The sequence below is a fragment of the Pinus tabuliformis genome, chromosome 2_2 (genome assembly GCF_031772625.1).
Source record: "Pinus tabuliformis cultivar Carrire ecotype Pingquan chromosome 2_2, CPIR1, whole genome shotgun sequence".
Lineage (NCBI taxonomy): Eukaryota > Viridiplantae > Streptophyta > Pinopsida > Pinales > Pinaceae > Pinus > Pinus tabuliformis.
In genome coordinates, this window is record NC_142300.1 from 786,908,843 (window position 1) to 786,930,922 (window position 22,080).

Below are 22,080 nucleotides of genomic sequence, written 5' to 3' on the forward strand. Positions count from 1 at the left end.
TGCATGCAAGGTCCAAGGTGTGCAGGAGACAGGCCGATGAGAGCCAGCCACTGCATGCAAGGCGCAGGGAGGCTGAGATCGGGCAGAAGGGCGGCTGCACAGAGCGCGCGCAGGTCCGGGCCGCAGCGATCTTTTCCCCAGGCAATCATTGTCCGGATCATGGTCCATGTTAATACATACATTATAACTATATTTACATTGTGAATAATGCCACATACAACACAATTGTAAAATGGAGGTGTCTTACAAGTCATTAAGTCTCAGTACTACAATGGCTTATCCCATGATTATGATTACAGTTCATGTTAATACATCCCTCATAACTATGTTTATGTTATGAATAATGCCACATACATGACAACTGTAAAATGAAGGTGATTTATAAGTCACTACACGCAAAATGTTTTATTAGTCGCGCAGCTAGCATGGAGTATATTATTTGATTATGTAATAGAATCCTCTCTTGATGAGGTACTTATGTTGTTGATTATTTTGGTGTTATACATTGTGGGTTCTTTTTGACTTCTAGTTGTTATATACGTGACATTCATAACAAACTATCCCATAATCAAAATTCAGTTTTAGATTAATACTCTTTTTCTTTTAACATTAATTTCCCCCTTTTAGAGGTCATTTGTAAATTTCCTTACATATGCTTTCTTATTCATTGGAAAATATAGGTTTGCCACTATTTTTGCAAATTTCACTCACATATGTTTCCTCTTTGATTACAAAATTTATTGGAAGGTTTGCCACTTTACTAATCTCTTGATATGTTAAAAACATTATATTTAAAGATTAGTGATATCTTTGCAAGGTAGATTATTATTTTATTTCGTAGGTAAATGATGAATCTCAACATAAATAGAGTTATATTGATTTCTTAAAACATGCATATTAACAAATTAAAATGATAATTTTATTGACGTTTAATAATACTAATATTACCATGTAGCTCAATATGATTCTAAAGTATAATCAAGTAGTGACAATTAGGACTTAGTAAGGTTATTTTATAGTGAGATTTAGTTTAGTAGGTAGGATGAATGATGGATAGGATTCACCCATTTGATTTGATGATTCATCCTAATATATTAGTATCACATTAACTATACAAAATAAAATTAGAGTAAAATAAATTAAATCACGTAACAAGAGAGAAAAAAACCATGTATAAGTATAAAATATAAAATAATTACTCTTCATTAAATACATACACAATAAAAATGAGAAAAAAATGTTCTAATAACTGCTTTAAAAGAAATAAAGTAAGACTAGGGAAATGATCTTATTGTCTCTTAAACCACATTGAAAAAACCAACATAATATTTAACAATGTACTCACAAGTTCAAGATTAAAAAAACTTTTGTATATAAAGTAAAATGACTTAATTATAAGAATTGAAGATAATTCATTGAAGTTCTTCAAATGTTGTTGTTGTTGTTGCTTTTTTTTTAATTATCTCATGTTTGGATTCTCAAAGGGTAAGTAGCTAAAGTGTGATCCTAGTGAAAATGCATTGAAGTCTTTTTAGAAATGGATTTATGAGTTAAAAATCAAGATAAAGAGGATTTTATAGGAATGGGTTTGTTAGTTAATAAAGTGTGATCAAAGTGAAAATGCATTAAAGTTTTTATAGAAATGGATTTATGAGTTAAAGATCAAGATTAAAGGTGTTTTACATGAATGAATAGAAATGGATTTATGAATTAAAGATCAAGATTAAAGGGGTTTTACAGGAATGGGTAGTGAAAATGATAGAAATGGATTTATGAGTTAAAAATAAAGATTAAGGAGGATTTTATAGGAATGGGTTTGTTAGTTAAAAATCAGTATTAAAAAGGAATGCATGGTCTCATAGGTCTGAGATACAAAATGTATTGGGTGTGTGCTTGTTACTTCTGAGAAGTCGATAAAAGGACATCATGGTCATCCTAGGAAGTCCTCCAGTCATTTTAAGAATCTATGTAAGGGTTTGTCGAGACCTCTCTGCAATTATTTAAATGTTCCGTCTAAGACTAATTGCTTTAAATTAAAAAGACCGCGTGAATTAACTATTTATATATGAATATGTCCATACACGATTGTGAAATGCCAACCTGCAACTATGGAGACGATATGCCTTCCTCTGGCGCCATCTCAAAGGGCAAAGCTGGTCTCTGCCGGATACAGAACGCTCGATTCCTTCACCAACCTCTCTCCCCTCGATCTCGCTCGAGGTATTATTCATTCATTCATTTGCATTTTTTCTTTGCATACTGCGCAGCCAGTTTGAATTGTACAATCAGCTGGCTGTTATATATATGTCTGGTTCATAGGTTTTCGGGTATGGAACTTAGAGCTGGAGTTTTATTGGGAATCAACTGAATTTTTATTATATACATTAAGTTTTAGAATGTTCGAAAGCTTTTCGGATTGTATGATAAATTCCAACATTGTGAAGGCGTATGAACAACAATAAATATTGAATTGGCAATCTAATCTGTTCTCTATTTGAGAGTATCACATGGTGTGTCTAGCGATTGCTATGCTATAAGCGCACATTAGTTGTTATAACTCAAGGTCTCTAGGTATTTTTCTGGCACACAGAGTGCAAGTCTGAATGCAGCGGGTGGCCATGGGGAAGTGGTCTCCATCGAGTGAGCAGCTTGAATTTTCAATGAATCGATTGCTTCTCTTTGCTGGCTAAACTATCTCCAGACAAGGATAGTGCATAGATTCAATGATCATCTGAGGATACTGAGATACCCTGTTTATGAAGGTAGGCCATCTTGGGATAGTTACTTGGTGATCATTTAATTATCTGCAGAATGCATACAGATAAACTAGGTTTAAATTACCCTAACACTAAGTATAATCTCCGTTCGAGTATTTGGTTGCTCTTTTAACACTTCCTCTCAGCAAACATTCACCAAACGTCGACAATTATCCCTGCAGCCAATCATTGCTACAAATCATTCTTGAAGTAATCTAGTCTCCCTGCAATTAGTCACTCTAACAAACTGCTGATGGAGAAATCTTCGTGGGACCACATGCAACTTCCTCCACCGGCAACCCCTATATTTCTTCCAAAGCAAGATTTGCCATCTCTTCCACTACTGGTAGCCGAAATCCATAGCTTGAGTAGGCCTATGGACCCACCTAATCACTGTCTTCTTTGTGCACCATTCATGGTTCCCTAGTACCTGGAGGCTATAAAGAATCTCTTCTAGTTAGCTTTTTTATTTATCCTCATTTGTTCCATGATCCATCTATTCTCATATTCTTCCCTATTTGGTATTTGGGCATCCCCTTTGGCATGTAGGTTTCTCTTATAGATCAATGGAGGTGGATCATGGCAAATTTGAAAAGAACCTTTTTCTTGGTTCACTCTAGACGTGCTACTTGTTGGGTGAATTATAGTTTTGGACATAATTTAGTATTGGGACATTTGTATCACTTCCTGTGTCTCTTTTTTTGTTAGTAAATGTATAAAGCCCAAGAGTGTGTGCTCTAGAGCTTTCTCTTGAGAAAGTAGGGAGGGACAAAGGGTTGCCTTTGGTGGTTTTGAACATATGTACCTTACTTGTGTTCAAGGGGTTTTCGGCCTTCCTAATGTAAAATCCAAACAAGTGGCCCTTGCTAGCAAATGAGTGATATTGGCAGTGGATGGGGATGCCCCTTAGCAGGTTTTGGTGTATCATTGAATTCACTAGGCTCAACGAATTGTAGGGATTTCATATGTGCGACATTATTGGTAATGTGAAGGCATTTGTGATCTCTAGTTCAGTTCTGCTCAAGAGGTTGTGGGTAATTTGGCATACAATCTCGAGATTTCTTTGCTGGTAATTTGAGGGGCCTCCTGACTCTTGAGATCTAGCATCCCTGCCTATTTGGGAGTTCTAATCTTTAGAGGGTCAGATTGGACTCTTGCCAAACTATGCAGGTGAAAGGTTGGCTAGGAAAGGATTGTTATTTTTTTTGTAAGCTTGGTAGATCCTTCCATTTTCATTAAAATATAAGCAAGTTACATCCACATATGACTAGTTAGGTGGCCTCAACTTGCCCAAAGGGAGACCAAGTCTGTTGGCCACCTAACAACATGATAAACCATCCAGTAGCAAAAAACAATAAGTCTTTCTACCCATGCTATATAGGTCTGTATATCTTTACCTTGTCCACACACTATTTGCCTATGAACATACAAAACCAGGGTTATGAGGGAGCGCCCTCCCCCCCACGAACCCGCTCGTAATACGCGCTCTGCTCGGGAGCTAGTTAGGAGCGCGCTACCGAAATTTTTTTTGCAATTTTTTTTTTTGGCAGTAACATTCCAAATGCAATTTTTTTCAAAGAAACAAATAATTTTTGAGTGGGGCAGCCTAATGATCAAGCCTATGGCCCTATTATTGATATGCGATTCATGGTAATGTTAAATTCTTAATGTAAAAGTGACATTCTCCTTAATCTTCATTTTCATCCTTTTACTTAAATTTTTAACATTACCATGAAATGACTCAAGATGTTTGAAAGTGGTTCCGAGTCCCGACGTCATTGGATTTCATATGGAGAAAGTAGGATTTTAGATCTCATTCAAAATCCAGCAGACTTATCAGTTTTTCAGGATTTCAGGATTGGGGGGATTGCAATGTTTCCATTGGATTTTGTCATGTATTACGGTATGGAACTCGTATTTAATCAAGAGCACCAATCCCTTTATCTACCTTGATGTTAGTGACGTTGGTTGTCGAACTCCTCTATCATGACCCTACTGAAAATGTACCCATCACTCAAACAAAATCTTTACTTGACATGCCATGTTTTTTCTATCTTATGTTAATGCTTAGAGGGTAATATTAATGACAAAGATCCCTATATAGATCCAGAGGTAATGACAAGGATCCCTATACAGATCCAAAGGTAATGACAAAGATACCTCTGGATGTTAATGCTTAGAGGGTGATATTAATGAAAAGGTTCTAATTTTCCAACAAGACGAAAAATTAGACATTTCTCGAGGTGGCAAGAGGCTCAAGCATTAGCAATAGATAATAGATTTACTTGTCTTTTCTAGTTTCTAGTAGTTTTTATAACTGTTGACTCTTTCATATTTATTATGATGTTTTTTGTAAACAATATATGACAATTCAAGTATGAAGCTTGAAGTTGGCAATTTTAACTCATTGGTAATGAATTATGAATATGATGCTTCGTGAAAGTTGAAATTTGTTTCATTTCATCTCATTTTATAACATTTCATTTCATGTTAGATATTATTTGATGTAAAGGTTACACTTAGCTTACAAGTACAACTTTGGCGATCAATGATGATAAATGTTATATATTGAATTTTGAAAGCTTGAAATTTTAAGATTGATGAATTATGAGATGTTGTATGTTACTAACTTGTGGATGTGGTTGATGAAGATTATAACTTCTAGATGATTGTTGTTATATGGTTCAATCTTTGTTTTTTATGCTTTCTATATCTAATTCATCATTCCTCATGCTTTTGTTGACATATATGCATCCAAACATAAAATATATATATATTATATAAAAATTCGCTCCCAAACTGGGAGCTTCTGAAAAAGTCGCTCCCGCTCCCTATTTTCGCTCTTGCTCTCAAGTAACCTTGTATGAAACATCATTTTGAAAATTAAAATCTACTCGCAGATATACTAATCAAAATTGAAACCATCTAGCAGCCTACTCTTCTCCCTCGGTGGATGCAGATTCGACCGGGGCTCGGTCCTTAACATTGGAACCTGACAGTACTGTCTGCGAAAGAAGGCAAGGGAGGTGATCCTCAATTCGGCGTAGGCGTCCATCCTGTTTTTGCAGTTGGAACTAAAGTTTCTAGAAGTCCTGCTTGTAGTGGGGAAGTCTTGTACCGTTGTCGCCATGCTCACTGAAATCTGTTCCAAGACCTTGCCCAAGAGACTTTTCATGGTCCAATACAAATATAAAGTCTGTTTGAACTGGGTCACTCGCTCGCGGGTATGCCTAGGATCCGACACCATCGCCCGCTAGTCCTCCATCTCAATATTTGTCGAGCCTGCTTGGCGGTTTAGATTAGCTTCCCACTCCTCAATCAAACACTTAATTTCCTCGTTGGTTCCTTCACGGTAAGCATTGGCCGCATCTTTAATGATGCTCGCTACTCGTTTAGGCCCGTTGCTCTGCCGCCTGAGGAGCTGAAAGGATTGTTATTTTGAAATGTATCCAATGAGTTGTTTATATAAAATGCAGATGCATGGGGAAGGCATTGGATGGCAGAATTGGAGATGAAGAAGTGGAATACGTATTTATATCTATGAGAGAAAAACAACTTTATGAGCCAGTTAGGCAATCCTTTGCTCTAGGTACCCAATTAAATAAAAAATAAGGGTAGGGGCTTGGTGATCCAATGGAGCATTCGTTGAGGAGGCATTGGGTCATTTTGAAGCCTTGTGGTCCCGATCATCACTTGAAAGTGCAAAACTCTTTTTTGCATTTCATGTTTTCCTTTTTCTTTCACGTGTTATGGTGCTCACGTCTTTTGAGGCATGTTCTATAGTTGAGTTCACATATTTGGAAGTGGTATTACACATGTAGTAGTAATTTACCTTTTGGGGTGCCTTCAACAAAATATGATGCATTTTGTTAATTTAAATTGTACTTTGAGGCATTTCACATATACCAAGGCATGAGTCATGTATTTGGAGGCATTTCCCACCATTGAAGCTTTTAGGAGAGCTTCATGCATTGCATGAAGACACTTGGCATTCTTTTATGATATCCCATGGGAGAGGTGGAACCACATCTCGAGGAGTGCTCCATTGACTTGGTCCTTTATTGTTATTTTAATGTACATCATTGGATGAGCTTCTTGATAGGCACACCAAGGGAGGAGGTTACACTTAGTATGCACTCACACTTGTCCTTGAATGTTTTTGGAGAGGAGCACCCATCAACTAAAGGGTTCCTAGGTTTGACCATTCTTGCATGTTGTTCTATGAGATCCTCATTATAGGGATACACATGTCCATGAGATCCACTTTGTAAGGTGTTGATCCTCATTATAGGGATACACATGTCCATGAGATCCACTTTGTAAATGACAAAGCATTCTAATGAGCTTATCATATAGTTCATTTCATTAATGTGGTTGAATAATGAATTTATTGGTCATGTTCTATAATTTGCTGATTTATCCATCACATTGCAAACTTTTTCATTAAGTAATACTTTGATTCCATTTGCCCAAAGGACAAGGCACTTGGTCTTACTTGTCTTCTCATTCTTTGCAGAAGATCATTAAACACAAAAATCACTTATCTGATTTTTAGTTCTGTGCTACTAGAGAGATTAGTTGATCTTAAGAAATCCTTCCTTGTTTTGGAGGAGAGTTGGTCTAAAGTAAAGGTATGTTCTATTGAGGTGATATTGGATAGAACTTCCAAAAGTTGCCCTAGCGTTTGTACTTGAAGATTGGACTTATCTTGTGAGTAGTTCTAAGTTGTATCAATCTCATTAAAAATAAAGTTTGGGGGTGGCTATCGCTAAGGATTAGATGCCAAGAGTAGGTTGCATAGATTAGGCATAAGTAATTCAACATGTACCTACCAAAGTTCTTTTGGGCATGGTTTCACATTGAGTTTCAGCCCCTTTTTGTATCTCTTCTCTCATGGAAGGGGCCAATTGAATGGTTAAGGACATCTTCCAATTGCTTTAGCATTGAACTTATTTGTTTGTGACTATTTTCTTGTAGAAATATCATTGTAAATTTGCTTTCAATGAAGTTCCTCACCCCCTTACTATAGGGGCTGTTAGAAGCTTTAAGCTATAGTTTGTAATAATAATATCAATAAAATACAATAACAATAATGTTAATGAAAGGTCAAAGGCCACACTCCCCTTCACCTTGTGACTAGTCAATGTATATTTATACACCATCACATGGCTCATTGTAAGCATTCATTCACCTTGGACATTTATTACTAAGTATTCTATTAAATATTTGTATAATTACTCTGTTAATCTCATAATAAATAGGAATTGTTTATTCCTTTCGTATTAAAGCCACCGATTTGCAAATCATGGGTTAATTCCACAAACATACCTTCTATTAATTGTACACATTACCACTATTGTTCGTACAATTTTTGCACTCAACTTTAAGTTTGTACACAGTTTATATTCAACAATCCATTTGTACTCATCAATCGGTTTGTAAGATTCAATTGTCAACAACTAGCTTGTACAATCTTCTATACGATAGATCGAGCCATGGCATATTAATTCAATATGCCTAGTTGTACTATTGTTATTTGTTGCCATTGTTGCAACCTTGTAATCTTTGTCACAAATGCCAATTCCATATGCTACGATACCTTGTTTGTACATAGCTACTGTTTCCTTAAATTTTGAATGTTGATGCCTTTTTTGTCCTGTTGCCTCAAAGTCTAGCAGGTCTTGTGAGAGGCCTCACAAGACAAGGGCTAGACCAAGATACAACAATGGGGTGGAGACCACTGTCACCTCAACACTCCACCTACTACTGTTTAGTGGAGTTTCACCACATGGTTAGGCTTCCCGGTACAAGTCACCTAACAAATATTCTAAGTCAATAGCTCATAGGTGACAACTATGGCATAAAGCTTGGAGAATGTGTGGCCCACCAGGATAGTTCTATAGTTATTCGAATTAGCACTCCTCCCAGATTTGTGGATCAAATGGATGATGTGTCTTGTCTCGGGGGGGGGGGGAGTTTGAACAAACCACATGGTTAAAAAGATTTGCAATATATGACTCAAGCGATTGGATGCCATGCTTGAGGAATTCGGCCTGAAACCCATCCTCATCAGCTGCTCTGTTGGTACTCAAAGCTCTGGTTGCTCTCTTGATTGCTAGTTTAGAGAAGAGGTGGCATAAGGTGGGAGGGGAGGGGATATGGGTGGGGGGTTGTCCAAGGATGTCGTAAAGGGAGGTGGTGTGGGAGAACATGGTATGGGGGTCAAGGCTAGGAGAGATGGCGTGATGTCTAGGAAAGAGGGCCCGCCAAAAAGCTTTTGGGGAGTAGCAGAGAGCATCACAAAGTTCCTGTCTTCGTTGGGAGAGGAATGTTCATTTTTTGCGATGAAGTAGTCTACGATAAGCTTTGTGGAGGTTAGGGGAGGAAGATGGGTCATGCATAAGCGTGAGACATTTACATTTATGGAAAGATTTGCACTCATCATCAAACCACCAGTTCATGGGATAGGTACCAAGGGTAGTTTTAGGGTGAGACTTGCGAGTGGAATGGGGGTAGGAGTCAAGGGCTGCTTCCATGAGGGTCGTGGAGAGTGTGTGGTATTTAGCTGTGGTTGTGTGTAAGGCTCTAAAGTCAGAGATGGGAGGGAGCAATGTTTTGAGGTGGGTATTGTATGCGTCTGCATAATTTCTATCAAAAAGGAAGGAAGTATGTGTGGATAAAGGGGTGGGAGGGGGGACGGGGAGAGGACAAGGGGATGTAGAGAGAGACAAGCCGAGGAGAGGGATGTGTGAAGTATTTGTTGTGCCCTTGACATTAAGTATGGCCCACTATGATGCATCTATAGTTTTTGTTACTTAATGATTGTTGATTTTCACTTGATCTTGTGGAGGTTTTGTCAGGTGGCTCACATTACAACAACAAAGGCTTCTTGAGGTGATTGCTCCACCTCCTTAGTAGAGTAACAAGGGCTATATTATTTAGTGCAAAGAGAGAGATTGATTATGATGATATAGTGTCGCCTGCCCAAAGTAGAGTGTTGGGCTATTTGATGACTTCACGTGATGCTTGACACCCCATGGGACCCCCAGATGTTGAAACGTTGAGCCCATAAAGCTTGGTGTTGGAGATGTTGATGATGTGCCTAGTGGACAAGGATGCCCCCAGGTTGGCCTTGACACTATTTGAGGGGCATCACTTGTTCTAGAGATGAGATGATGGTGTTCATTCTTGCGATGACAAGGGAGAGCTTGTACATCACCTTGGAGCCCCAACGCTTGAGCTATTAAATGCCATGTCACCCCTTCACCTCCTTTGAGGGTGATGTAGGGCACCTTGGACATGACATGTTGGCATGGAGTGACTTTGATGGCTTGCACTTGATCCTTGAGATACATCTTGGAGTATGGAGCACTCATTAGCCCTTATCTTGCCTTTTGGAGGCTTATTGTGCTAATTTGGAGGGTGATGTCATGCTTTTGGAGCAGTTATTCCACATGTGTGGGATTTTATGGCACTTATGTTATGTTCTTGAGCTATGAGGTTGGCTTGTAACCTCTTTCTTGTGGAACACTTAAAGTAAACTTGTCAATAGGGATTCTTAGTTGTTTTATTTGTAAAAATGAGCGGTAGAAGGTTCATATAAATAGAGCCTCCTCCTCATTTTTCTTTTCATCATCACATACATGTAATTTGGCCTCTTCTAAAGAGAGCACAAACTTGCCCCTTTTTTGCTATTTGGGCATAATGTGATCTTTTTTGGATGCGACTCGCTTTTGGAAGAGATTTTTGCTTGGAGACATTATTCCAGGATTGAAAGAAGTGCTCTTGTGGAAGATTTTGTAAGTTTATTGTTTATCATTGATATTTTGCATGCTTTCATGTTTAAAGTAGGGTTTCTCTTGTTCCATGACTAAATGCTTATCATTGTTGAAACTTTGCTTCATAATTGCATGTAAAATTGTCTTCTTCAAAGCCTATAATGAAACTCTTTATGTGCATACCTTATAATTAATTTATCCCTTGATAGGAATAATAATTAGGTTTTTAGAAGTGGATGCCCTAGAGCATCCCCCCCTTACTCCTTCATTGTCCTTCCTTGGTATTTTGTGCCATTAAGACTCCATTGGCCCTTGTAGGATAAGGCACTAGTCGAAAAGTGTGTTCAGTGTTGATCATTTCAAAACTAAATAAAACCCCTTCTAAATTTCTCTCTTATATTGCTAGGGAAACTGCTAGAGTTTAGGAGCTGATTTATGTGTAAATTTGCTGTTTTATTGCTTAAATGTGGCTCTAAATTGTATGTTAATCTCTGTACATCATTCACGAGCAAAATGTAGCATTGCAGAGTGCCTTACATGCCCTAGAAGGGTTGATGTCACCTCTTTTCTTGCTATGTATGCATATCTAATAGCCCTAAATATATTTGCTTGAGTTAAACCCTAGTCTTTATTTGAAACCCTTGCTCCTTTCTTGTTGAAAATCACTTGGAGGGTTTTCTTATGCTGCTGTGTACCATTACATGCCCTAATATTGAAGATCATTCAAACCATAACTTATAGAAGCCTTCTCATTGGTCTAACCCTAGAGTGCTTGAAACAGAACATTGAATACATAGGTCATCTATGGCCTTAAACAAGTCACCTTGAGCCCTGACATTATAATATCTTATCGGTGATTTAGGGAAGCCTCCCTTGTGGTTGAAGTCCCACTAAAGAACAAGAGGAAGGTTGTTGAGGTGATAGTGGCAACCCTTCCTCATTGTTACCATAAGGTCTTGCATCGGTTTTGCTAGATTTTACAGCAACATGGATTCACCCATAGACTAGGGTACCTTCTTTTTGTAGTCAAGGTGACAGTGGGTGGCTTGCTTGATAATGCCTCTAGGTTGTCTCATTGAGGTTAGTATTATACTAGCCAAATTTATTTTCTCACGTCCAATTAATTTATCCTCAACAGTTTATTTATTTATTTTTTCCCTTGGAAAAAAACGTAATTTTCATTGAGATATAAAAATTACATGCTGTATATGCAGGAGCATATGCTATATGAAGCTATGCCTGTTAGTTATCAAAAAGAAGCAAGAAAATTTTGCCTTTCTTCCACGCAAGGAGGCTTTCAGCTCTAGATAAACATTTTGCTGTTTTTGTCAAAAAAAGAAAAACTGGCCTAAGGCTGCCAGCTTTATAATCAATCCAAAAAAGTTCCTGAAGTAGCTAGAAAATAAATAGATCATATGAATATTTACATGCAGAAGACTGTGAAGAGAAAAAAACAAAAAAACTAAGCTCCCTGAGAGCTTGCTGCATCGTCTATGTCCATAAAAGGTTTGTGGTAGAACTGATAGAAATGCCCTTCTCTGTGCTCCTGTATCAGCCAAGTGTCGGAGGCCTGTGCGCAGCTTCTTTGGATAAGTTGTCAGCATCTGCATTTCGCTCCCTGTAAATGTGTTGACATGTAAATGAGTCAAAAGCAGTAATAAGACGATGGGCCTCATCTAGAATGTGAAATAGAGAGAAAGCTGAGCATCTGGTCTTTTTATTGATCCAATCACAGACAATTTTTGAGTCACCAAAGAGCTGAAGGTCTTGGCATTGGGTTTGTAAGGCATATTGGATGAGGAATTTTGCAGAGGACAGTTCCGCAAAATTGTTTGTACCACCCCCTAACCCCATTTGAATGTGGAGAGAATGTGAAACAGAGAGGTTTAAGATGGCTCCTCCCCCGCATCCCTCCTCTTGGGCAGACCCATCAAAATAGGCCCATGGCTTTGAGTGGTCTATGGATTCCGGAATGATAGTCCTGGATCGAGGTATATCTTTGTCTTCAGGGATGAGGGAGTAATCAGAGATGATTCAAGAAGAGATGGAAGGCCAATGCGGCAGGGAGTTTTGGAAGATGAGATTATTTCGTGCTATCCATATGTTGGGTTGTGTTATATTCTTTCCACGTAGTTAATAGGGGGTTTGAAGGGCACCCGTAACCCCACTTTATGGGGTCCGGGGCAGCGCCCCGGAAAATTTTGGTTTTGGACCATATGTTAGGTTGGGCGGACCCACCTATGGTTTTGTGCATGATTTTCGCACATGTTTTTTGGACGCGATGGTTTTCGGTCCATGGTATTGGACGCGATGGTTTTCGGTCCATGGTATTGGATGCTTCGGCATGTATAAATATGTATTGTAACATTGAAAGGAACATAATGAAAAATCAAGCTGGTAGTCTCGGTTTTGGGATCCAGGGAAAAATCTCTGTGCATATGTGTTTTATGGGTTATGCTCTCGCATTGTTTATATTCTTTGTTTAAGAATTCGTATGCAGGTAATTTCTGTACAGGGTTAAAACCTACATTTGGTATCGGAGCTGTTTTGGCTTCAAGGGGACGCCTTTGTTGCTGAGGGGTTTCGCTCGGGCCTGTGGTAGACCCTGTTCAGTGGGAGATCTGCGAGATCGATTCTGGTGGTGAAAGAAGATGGCGAGCAGTGGAAAGATAGAGATTGAGAAGTTCAATGGTCAGAATTTTGAGTTGTGGAAACTCAAGATGGAGGATCTGTTGGTGGATAAAGATCAGTGGATTGCGGTAGATCCGGGTACTAAACCATCGGGAGTGATCGATGAAGAATGGAAGAAGTTGGATTCAATACGATTGTGTGTCTCGGATTCAGTATTGGTGAATGTATCAGGGGAAGCTACGACAAAGGCTTTGTGGGTCAAGTTAGGGACTTTGTACCAATCTAAGTCTCTGGTGAATAAACTGTTCCTGCGGAAAAAGCTGTATAACCTGAGGATGAAAGATGGAGACTCAGTGACAGAGCATCTGAATGCGTTTAATACTGTGGTAAGTCAGTTATTATCTATTGATATTAAAATTTCAGATGAAGATAAGTGCATCAGTCTGTTGTGTTCTCTACCAGATTCGTGGGATAGTCTGGTTATTGCAATAGGTAGCAATACAACTGCTTTGCAGTTTGATGAAATAGTCTCAGCCTTGCTGACGAAGGAGATGAGACGGAAAAATATGGACAACCAAAATGGTGATGCCTTGTCTGTACGAGGACGGTCCCAGAATAGAAACAAAAATAAGTCATCGAGTGGGAGATCTAAATCTAGAGGGAGATCTAAATCTCCAGGAAAACCTACAAAGGTGGTGTGCTGGAAATGCGGAAAGGAAGGGCACTTCAGAAGGGATTGTAAATCTAAAGCTTCTGATAAAGGAAAGGGATCTGATGATGCTCCTTCTGCAGAGGCGAAAACCACCTCAGATGAAGGTGGGGATGTGTACTTGGCTTCTTCAAGTACACATGTAGATCATGAGGCATGGTTGATTGACTCAGGTGCATCCTTTCACTTCACTCCCCATAGAGAGTGGTTCTGCGAGTATGAGAAATACGATGGTGGTGATGTCTTCTTAGGAGATGATAGGAAGGCTAGAATCATTGGTCGGGGAAAAGTAAAGTTGAAGTTGCAAGGTGGAAGGGTTAGAACACTTCCGGGTGTTCTACATATTCTTGCATTGGCCAGAAATCTGATTTCTGTAAGCAAGTTGGATGATGCAGGTGTAAAAACGGTGTTCGAGAAAGATACCTGCAAGATGGTTCGAGGAGCACTGATATTAATGCGGGGAGTTCGGATTGGAACTCTGTACAAGCTGCAAGGTAGCACTGTTGTTGATGGGTGCAATAGTTCTATGGTTCCTGAAAATGGAGTAGAGAATCTAGTGGTCTCTGGAGAGAAGACCATGTTGTGGCATCAAAGGCTTGGACATATTGGGAGAAGGACCTTCGAATACTTCATTGTAAAGGTATGGTAGAAGGTATGAATAATAGCTCTCTGGATTTTGATTTCTGTGAAAATTGTGTATATGGGAAGCAGAATCGGGTGAGTTTCCCCTCTGGTGGTAAGAGGACGAAACAGATATTAGAGCTTGTGCACAGTGATGTGTTTGGACCTGTGAAGGTTCCATCACTGGGTAAGTCTGTGTACTATGTATCATTCATAGATGACTTCTCAAGGAATACATGGATATATTTTCTTAAGAAGAAATCTAAAGTCTTTGACAGGTTTAAAGAATTTAAGGCTCTGGTGGAAAATCAGACAGAGAAGAAGATAAAGGTGCTGAGGACAGATAATGGTGGAGAATTTTGCAGCAAGGAATTTGAAGAATTTTGTAAGAAGTGTGGTATAGCACGGCAGAAGACTACTCCATATACACCTCAGCAAAATGGAGTCGTAGAAAGAATGAACAAGACGTTGATGGAAAGGGCAAGAAGCATGCTCAGTGGTGCCGGGTTAGGACAGGAATTCTGGGCAGAGGCGGTGGATACTGCATGTTACCTGATCAACAGATCACCTTCATTAGCGTTGGAGGATAAGGCTCCACAAGAAGTATGGACTGGTAAGAAACCCTCTCTTTCACATCTAAGGGTATTTGGATGTGATGCATATGTACATGTTCCAAAGGAGAAACGAACCAAGTTGGATAGTAAATCTGAAAAGTGCATCTTTATTGGGTATAAGGATGGTTTAAAGGGTTATAAGCTTTGGAACCCAGTCACACGGAAGGTTGTGTACAGCCGAGATGTGTTGTTTAGAGAGGTAAAAGATTTTGGATTTAAGAGATCTGTGGTTTGTATCTTTTGAACCATTGACCGGAGAATCCACAGTATGAAAATTTTTATACCAACGTTTCAAATCCCAAATGGGATCCATCATCAGGGTTTGAGAATGATGATAAAAGAAGAGCAGAATGGATAGAATAAATACTCATGAGGAAATTTTTTTTAAGGAAAAGCACAGGTCGGCTAGAATCTAAATTTATTTTAATTTTAATTTTATTTTTAATTTATTTTTCATTTTAATAAATTTCTTTTGTTTTATTGAAATTTTATTAAAATTTTTAATAACTAGGTTTATAACCTAAAGATAGAATTCAGGTAAAAGATGTTATCCAACATGAAGTCCAACCAAAGGAACCTGAGAAGATAGAGTTTGAGCCAAAGGAGGAAGAATCAGACTCTGCAGCAGAGGAGGAATCAGAAGATGAAGAGCCACAAACTCTGGCTGTGAGAAGATCAGTTCGAGAAAGAAGGCAGCCAGAAAGGTATAGTCCATCTGCTTTCAGTTCAAATTTTGCTTTGTCTGTTACTGATGATGATCCAAGAACTGTGAAGGAAGCAGTGGATTCAGAGGATGGAAAACTCTGGAAAGAGGCCATGGTCGATGAAATGGCATCTTTGCACAAAAATGAGGCTTGGGATCTGGTGGAGTTGCTGGCTGGAAGGAAACCCATTGGCAGCAAATGGGTGTTCAAGAAGAAGACAAATGCAGAAGGAAAGGTGGAGAAATACAAAGCTCGGTTGGTAGCAAAAGGTTATTCCCAGGTGCCGGGAATTGATTTTGGTGATATTTTTTCTCCTGTTGCCAAGGTAACTTCTATTAGATTACTTTTATCTGTTGCTTTTGCTTTTGATTTTGAGGTAGAACAGATGGATGTGAAGACAACATTTCTTCACGGGGATTTGGAAGAGGAAATCTACATGAAGCAACCTGAAGGCTTTGCGGTGAAGGGTAAGAAAGAACTGGTATGCAAGTTAAAGAAGTCTCTGTATGGGTTAAAACAGTCACCAAGGATGTGGTATCAGAAATTTGATACATTTATACGGGGACTTGGCTTCACCAGAAGCAAAGCAGATCATTGTGTGTATTTTAAATTAATTGGTGACCGTATTATTTATCTGGTCTTGTATGTGGATGATATGTTGCTGGTTGGAAATGACAAAGAAATTATCCAGGATTTGAAGACCCAATTGTCCTCCAAATTCGACATGAAAGATCTTGGTGCTGCAAACTCTATTTTGGGCATGGAAATTAAAAGAGATCGGTCAAAGAGGAAGCTCTGGTTAAACCAGAGGAAGTATGTCGAGACAATACTCCAGAGGTTTAATATGTAGGATAGTAAACCGGTGAAAGTTCCTATTCCTGTAGGTGTGAGGTTATCTGCTGAACAGTGTCCCAAGACACAAGAAGAGGAAGAGGACATGTCCCGTGTTCCATATGCAAGTGCAGTGGGTAGCCTGATGTATGCAATGGTCTGTACTAGACCAGACATTGCACATGCAGTGGGAGTATTGAGCAGGTTTATGTCAAAACCTGGGAAGGAGCACTGGACAACAGTGAAGCGGGTTTTCAGGTATTTGCGTGGCACTAGTGACTATGGTTTGTGCTACCAAGGAAGACCAGGATTGGACAGAGTGTTGGATATTCATGGCTTTGTTGATGCAGACTGGGCTGGAGATCTGGATCAGAGAAGATCTACAAGTGGGTATGTGTTTAACCTATTTGGAGGTGCAGTCAGTTGGATGAGTAAGAAACAATCTGTAGTGGCACTATCAACTACAGAGGCAGAATACATGGCAGCCACTCATGCAAGCAAGGAAGCAGTTTGGTTGCAGAGATTGTGTTCAAGTATGGGGTTAGTACAGGGAGCTATAAGAATAGACTGTGACAGCGAAAGTGCAATTTTCTTGGCAAAGAACCCTGCTTATCATTCAAAGACAAAGCACATTGATGTTCAGTATCACTTTGTGAGGGATATGATAGAAGACAGAAAGGTGTTGTTGGTAAAGGTGGACACTTTGAAGAATACTGCAGATGCATTGACAAAATCTGTGAGCTCTGAGAAGTTCTCTTGGTGTAGAGAAGCAATGGGAATCTCAGGGCTGAAAAAATGACTAAGCTCTCTTGTGGCCCCCTGTGGAAAGAAAACAACAAGTGGGAGATTGTTGGGCTGTGTTATATTCTTTCCACGTAGTTAATAGGGGGTTTGAAGGGCACCCGTAACCCCAAAATTTTGGTTTTGGACCATATGTTAGGTTGGGCGGACCTACCTATGGTTTTGTGCATGATTTTTGCACATGTTTTTTGGACGCGATGGTTTTCGGTCCATGGTATTGGATGCTTCGGCATGTATAAATATGTATTGTAACATTGAAAGGAACATAATGAAAAATCAAGCTGGTAGTCCCGGTTTTGGGATCCAGGGAAAAATCTCTGTGCATATGTGTTTTATGGGTTATGCTCTCGCATTGTTTATTTTCTTTGTTTAAGAATTCGTATGCAGGTAATTTCTGTACAGGGTTAAAACCTACACCATAGGCCCCAACAGACCAGAAGAGGCAGGTTCCTGAGTTTTTTAGGGATGGCTCTGGTCCACCAAGATGACCAGGCTTCTGAAACCGAAGTACCCTGCCATCTTGTCGGGGAGGGGATTTCTGCTGAGATTGATAGCCAAATATTGCGAGCAACCTTACATTCAATATAGAGGTGGATTGCAGATTCATTGTTGCATTTACAAAGATGACACTAGAAGGGGCCATGATGAGCTCGCTTTAACTGGTTATCTCCCGTGGGGATTTTGTTCTTCAGAATGGTCCACATTAGTAGTTTGCTCCTGGGGGGAATTTTAGTTTCCATAGATGCTTCCACCAATCAACAGTTTATTTATTCACCCAAATAAACAACGATTTATCGAAAAATAAAATCGCTGGTATTTTTAACTTCTAGAATTAAAAATATGGAGCGAAAATAAACTAGAGAGATCAATCACACATTGCAAAATTAATTAACCCACAACAATTCTCTATCATTTCATTATTTGGAAAATATGGGTTTTTCAACCCACAAAGATACAAGAAAAAATACAAATCTGGAACTTGCAACTCAACTCCCTGAGAATGAATTCGGCCTAGGTAAGTCGGCCTCAAGGAAATCTGCCTCCGGATGAAATGTCCTGAAAAACTCAGCCTAGGTAAATTGGCCTCAAGGAAATCTGCCTCTGAATGAAATCGACCCGAAAAACTCGGCCTCCAACAACTCGGTGTGCCCTTGTTGGAAAAATTGTCATTGATGTCAAAGGGTGAATGGGCCAACATTTGTTTGATGATTTGCTTGTTCAAATCAAATGGATTTGGGTACGGGGACCCTCTAGATTAGTAGCCCTTGTCACGCCATTTCATTTGATAGGTGGCATGCCTTGTGGGTCCTCTTGGTTGGAAATATATTAATTTTTGAAGTTTGATGCCCCAAGGATGGGTTTAGCACCAACACTTTGGCCCAAAGTTTATGGCCTTAAACACTTCCTTGCTGCTCCCAAAGAAGATCAAAATCATAATTTAAATTTGTCTAAAATCATGTGTCCTAATCAGGCTTGAAAGGAGAACCAATGAAATACAAAAATTGATTTTCTAAAGTGTTCAAAATCCCCTCTCACAAGTTGGCTTGATACAGGCTTAGTTCGGATCCTAAAAAGATGTGTTTGTTCAAAGGAAATTTCTTTAATTGAATAGGTTTATGTTGGCCCCAAATTAGGCCTTCCACTATCACTATATATACCCTACTCGTGGAGCAACAAAATATCACCAACTCAGCATCTCCGAGGCAAGCAGATCTGTGGAGGAATCTGAAGTAGGCAAAAGACAAAAATCTGGACACGAAGCATAATGACCAAGGTTGAGAGATCCAATTCTTCAAGCATTTTATGAGCAAGCTGGTTGATCAAGGTTTCTGGATTAGACAAAGTTTGTTGGACAATCATAAGCCCTTTCTGGAGCCCTAAATGAATTGACTGAGGCCTATTTTCGCTGGTCTAGGACAAACCTTCTGTGGCTGGTCCGAATCTTCCTAGGCAAAGGTCTCTTTGTTGCAGGTCTGAAATCATATCTGAGGCTTTGTTTGGGTCTTCTTGAGTTCTGATTCAAACTTCCTGATCCAAGAAATTTACGGCCTATTTCAGGGCTGGTCTGAAGCCCTAATCTATGCTTTACCTGAGGTCTAAACTTGACCTATATGTGGCCTAATTTGGTCCTGTTTTAGGGAAAATTTTCTGAGGTCTAATTCAGGCTGACTGAAACAGAATTCAGATCTGTCCTTAGGTGATTATCTGAGGTGAGGAGTAAACTTTGGTACTTGTTTTGAAACAAACCTTGCATGTAATTTGTGGCAGACCCTTTGATGTTTTGAAACCAGACCTTGATAATTATTTTGAAGTAGGCCCTTGATTGGTGGCATAGTCTTGATATTCTGATTTGTAGCTGATATTCTGATGCAGACCTTGTCTTGTAGCAGAGCCTTGATATACTGGACCAGACTTGATGTTGGTCTTGAAGCAGGAAGCACTCCTTTGTTGAAGTCCTTGAGCTAACCTTGAAGAACTTGTGAAGTAGAATCAAAGGCAGAGTAAGGGCACTTGCATTAGTGATCTGAGGTATGCATTTCTATTGTTGAATTGTCTACAGTATGAGTCAATGCAACATGCAAGTTGTACATGATAGAGGGGCAATATTGGAGTTGGAAATAACTAGGGTCTTAATGTTCTTGTAATTGGGTCATTGTCCCTAGTACGGGAGCCCAAGAAGTTTTTGTCTCATCTTTTATTCTATAGGGTGGTAGGGTGGTGCTAGGGAAAGAAGTTGTAACTTCCTTCAGGAGGTTATCGCCTCCTTCCATCGGGAGCTGGTAAATCTTAGGGTTGTAGCCCTTCCATTTGTGGCTGGTAAGCTAGAAGTTGTAGCTTCTCTTGTAATATAAATATATTGTTCATATATATCTCGTGTTCCTTTGATGTAATGTTATTGGCTAACTGTTTTGATACTTAAATTGTTGAAATTTATGAAATACTGATTCACCTTCCCTCAGTATTTCCAACAATTGGTATCAGAGCAGGTTACACTCTAACAGTCTAATCACTGGAGGGAAGATTTTGAGCGCATATGGAAATGAAAGGTATCTCTTCAAGAACAATTCCGGTGTTTGATGGAAATGATTATCCACTATGGAGTAGTGGAGCAGTTGCTTGGAAACATACTTGAAGTCTTTAGGATTGGATGTTTGGCTCTCCATCATAAATGACTACAAAGTTCCTAGTTTGGCATTTTGGCACAGGTGTGGCGCTATGATACAAGTGTTGTCCTTGATGGCAACTCTCTTTGATGACAGATCTCCGTTCAGACTACAGAATGAAGAGAAATCTCATATACGCAGGTTAATTAAGTCCAAGTTGCGTATACACGCAGTATATCTGCATACTAAGTCGCATATACGCAGGTTAAATAATACGAAGGCGCGTATACACGCAGATATATGAACAGAAAAGGGCGTATATGTCGGGAAGCTACCCTTTGGTCCGTGGTAGTTAGTCCTCGGTACTTGAGCCTATGTATTTGGACCAAAGTATCTCGACAGACGTGTTGATCCCTAGTTTCTAAGTTGATGGTATTGGATTTCTATGGTTTGGCCCTTGGTATTGAGCAAGGCCTAAGGCTATATAAGGAGGAGAAGATCATTAGGCAAATACATCTTTTAAAAAGGCTTGAATATCTGAAAAAGAAAGAGATCTGGTATGCAGGTTCTGGGTTGCTTGATCTAAGCTAAGGAGAGATCACTTCGGTTGATGGAAGACTAGATCTAAGGATAGATCGGGATCTAATGATTTGAAATGCACTATTATGATATGGTTGATTATGCGTATTTCTAGATCTGCATACTGACGCAATGTTATGTTCTGGGTCTAACTGATGTCTGGTACAGCTGCAAGTTGAGAGAATTTATTTTTAGATCTGTACGCAGGTTGGCTTCGGTAAAAGCGCGTGTATACGCGGGTTTCTCTCATTGAAGTAGCGTATATCTTTTGAAGCTTGATTTTTGGGTTTACAGTTGGGTCTGACTGTTATTGCAGAGTTCTGTAGTCTGCTCTGTGTTCTGGTAACTGGTGATTGACAGGGTTTCAGTGGTTCAGTGATTGATGATGCTAGTATTGGATGTTTTGTGCTTCAATGATCTGTTGTGAAAGTTGAATGAATTGTGGTCTTCAGATTGTAATGTTATGCTTCAGGAATATCCAGTCTGAAAATGTATGAAAGGTGGTACCTGAAAGAAAGAAGATTGTAGGCCTGCACCTATGTACTAGTATATTGGCTAGTACAAGAGCAAAGGGGGTTGGAGCTCCCTTCCAAGGAAGTTTGGAGAACGAGAGAAGGTTGTAGCCTTCTGCAGGTTGTAGCCTGCGTACTGGTATAAGGCTGCACCAGTACAAAAAGATTGTAATCTGAAGTTTCATATTAAAGAAAGATAGAGACGACTTGCAGCAGGTGGTTTTCACCCACATTGGGTTTCCACCTTATATCATGGTGTTCATGTGTGTGGTTTTTGTGTGATTTGTTCTACTGCATCTGTTTACTCTTAATATGGTGAATAATGTCCTTATGCACTTAACTGGAGATAAACTAACTGAATTATAAGATTTCTGGTTATACGCTGTTTTCTTTAGACACAGTTGCGTGTACACGCTGGTTCACTTAACGAAAGTAGCGTA

The 22,080-nt window shown here is 39.3% G+C and overlaps 1 protein-coding gene across 3 annotated transcripts in view; it reads left to right on the forward strand.

Moving 5' to 3' along the window:
• The first annotated feature begins 1,878 nt into the window (after window positions 1–1,878).
• Window positions 1,879–22,080, forward strand: part of LOC149195050 (DNA repair protein RAD51 homolog 3-like) — a 272,949-nt gene continuing 252,747 nt past the window's right edge. For 2 of the 3 annotated variants that reach the window (XM_089408080.1, XM_089408081.1), the window contains exon 1: window positions 1,881–2,220. In XM_089408080.1, the coding sequence (XP_089264206.1) occupies window positions 2,109–2,220 (112 nt within the window). In that variant the 5' untranslated portion in view covers window positions 1,881–2,108. Of the gene's footprint in view, window positions 2,221–22,080 lie in introns of all 3 variants that reach the window. The other variant, XM_089408082.1, reaches the window with a different exon arrangement.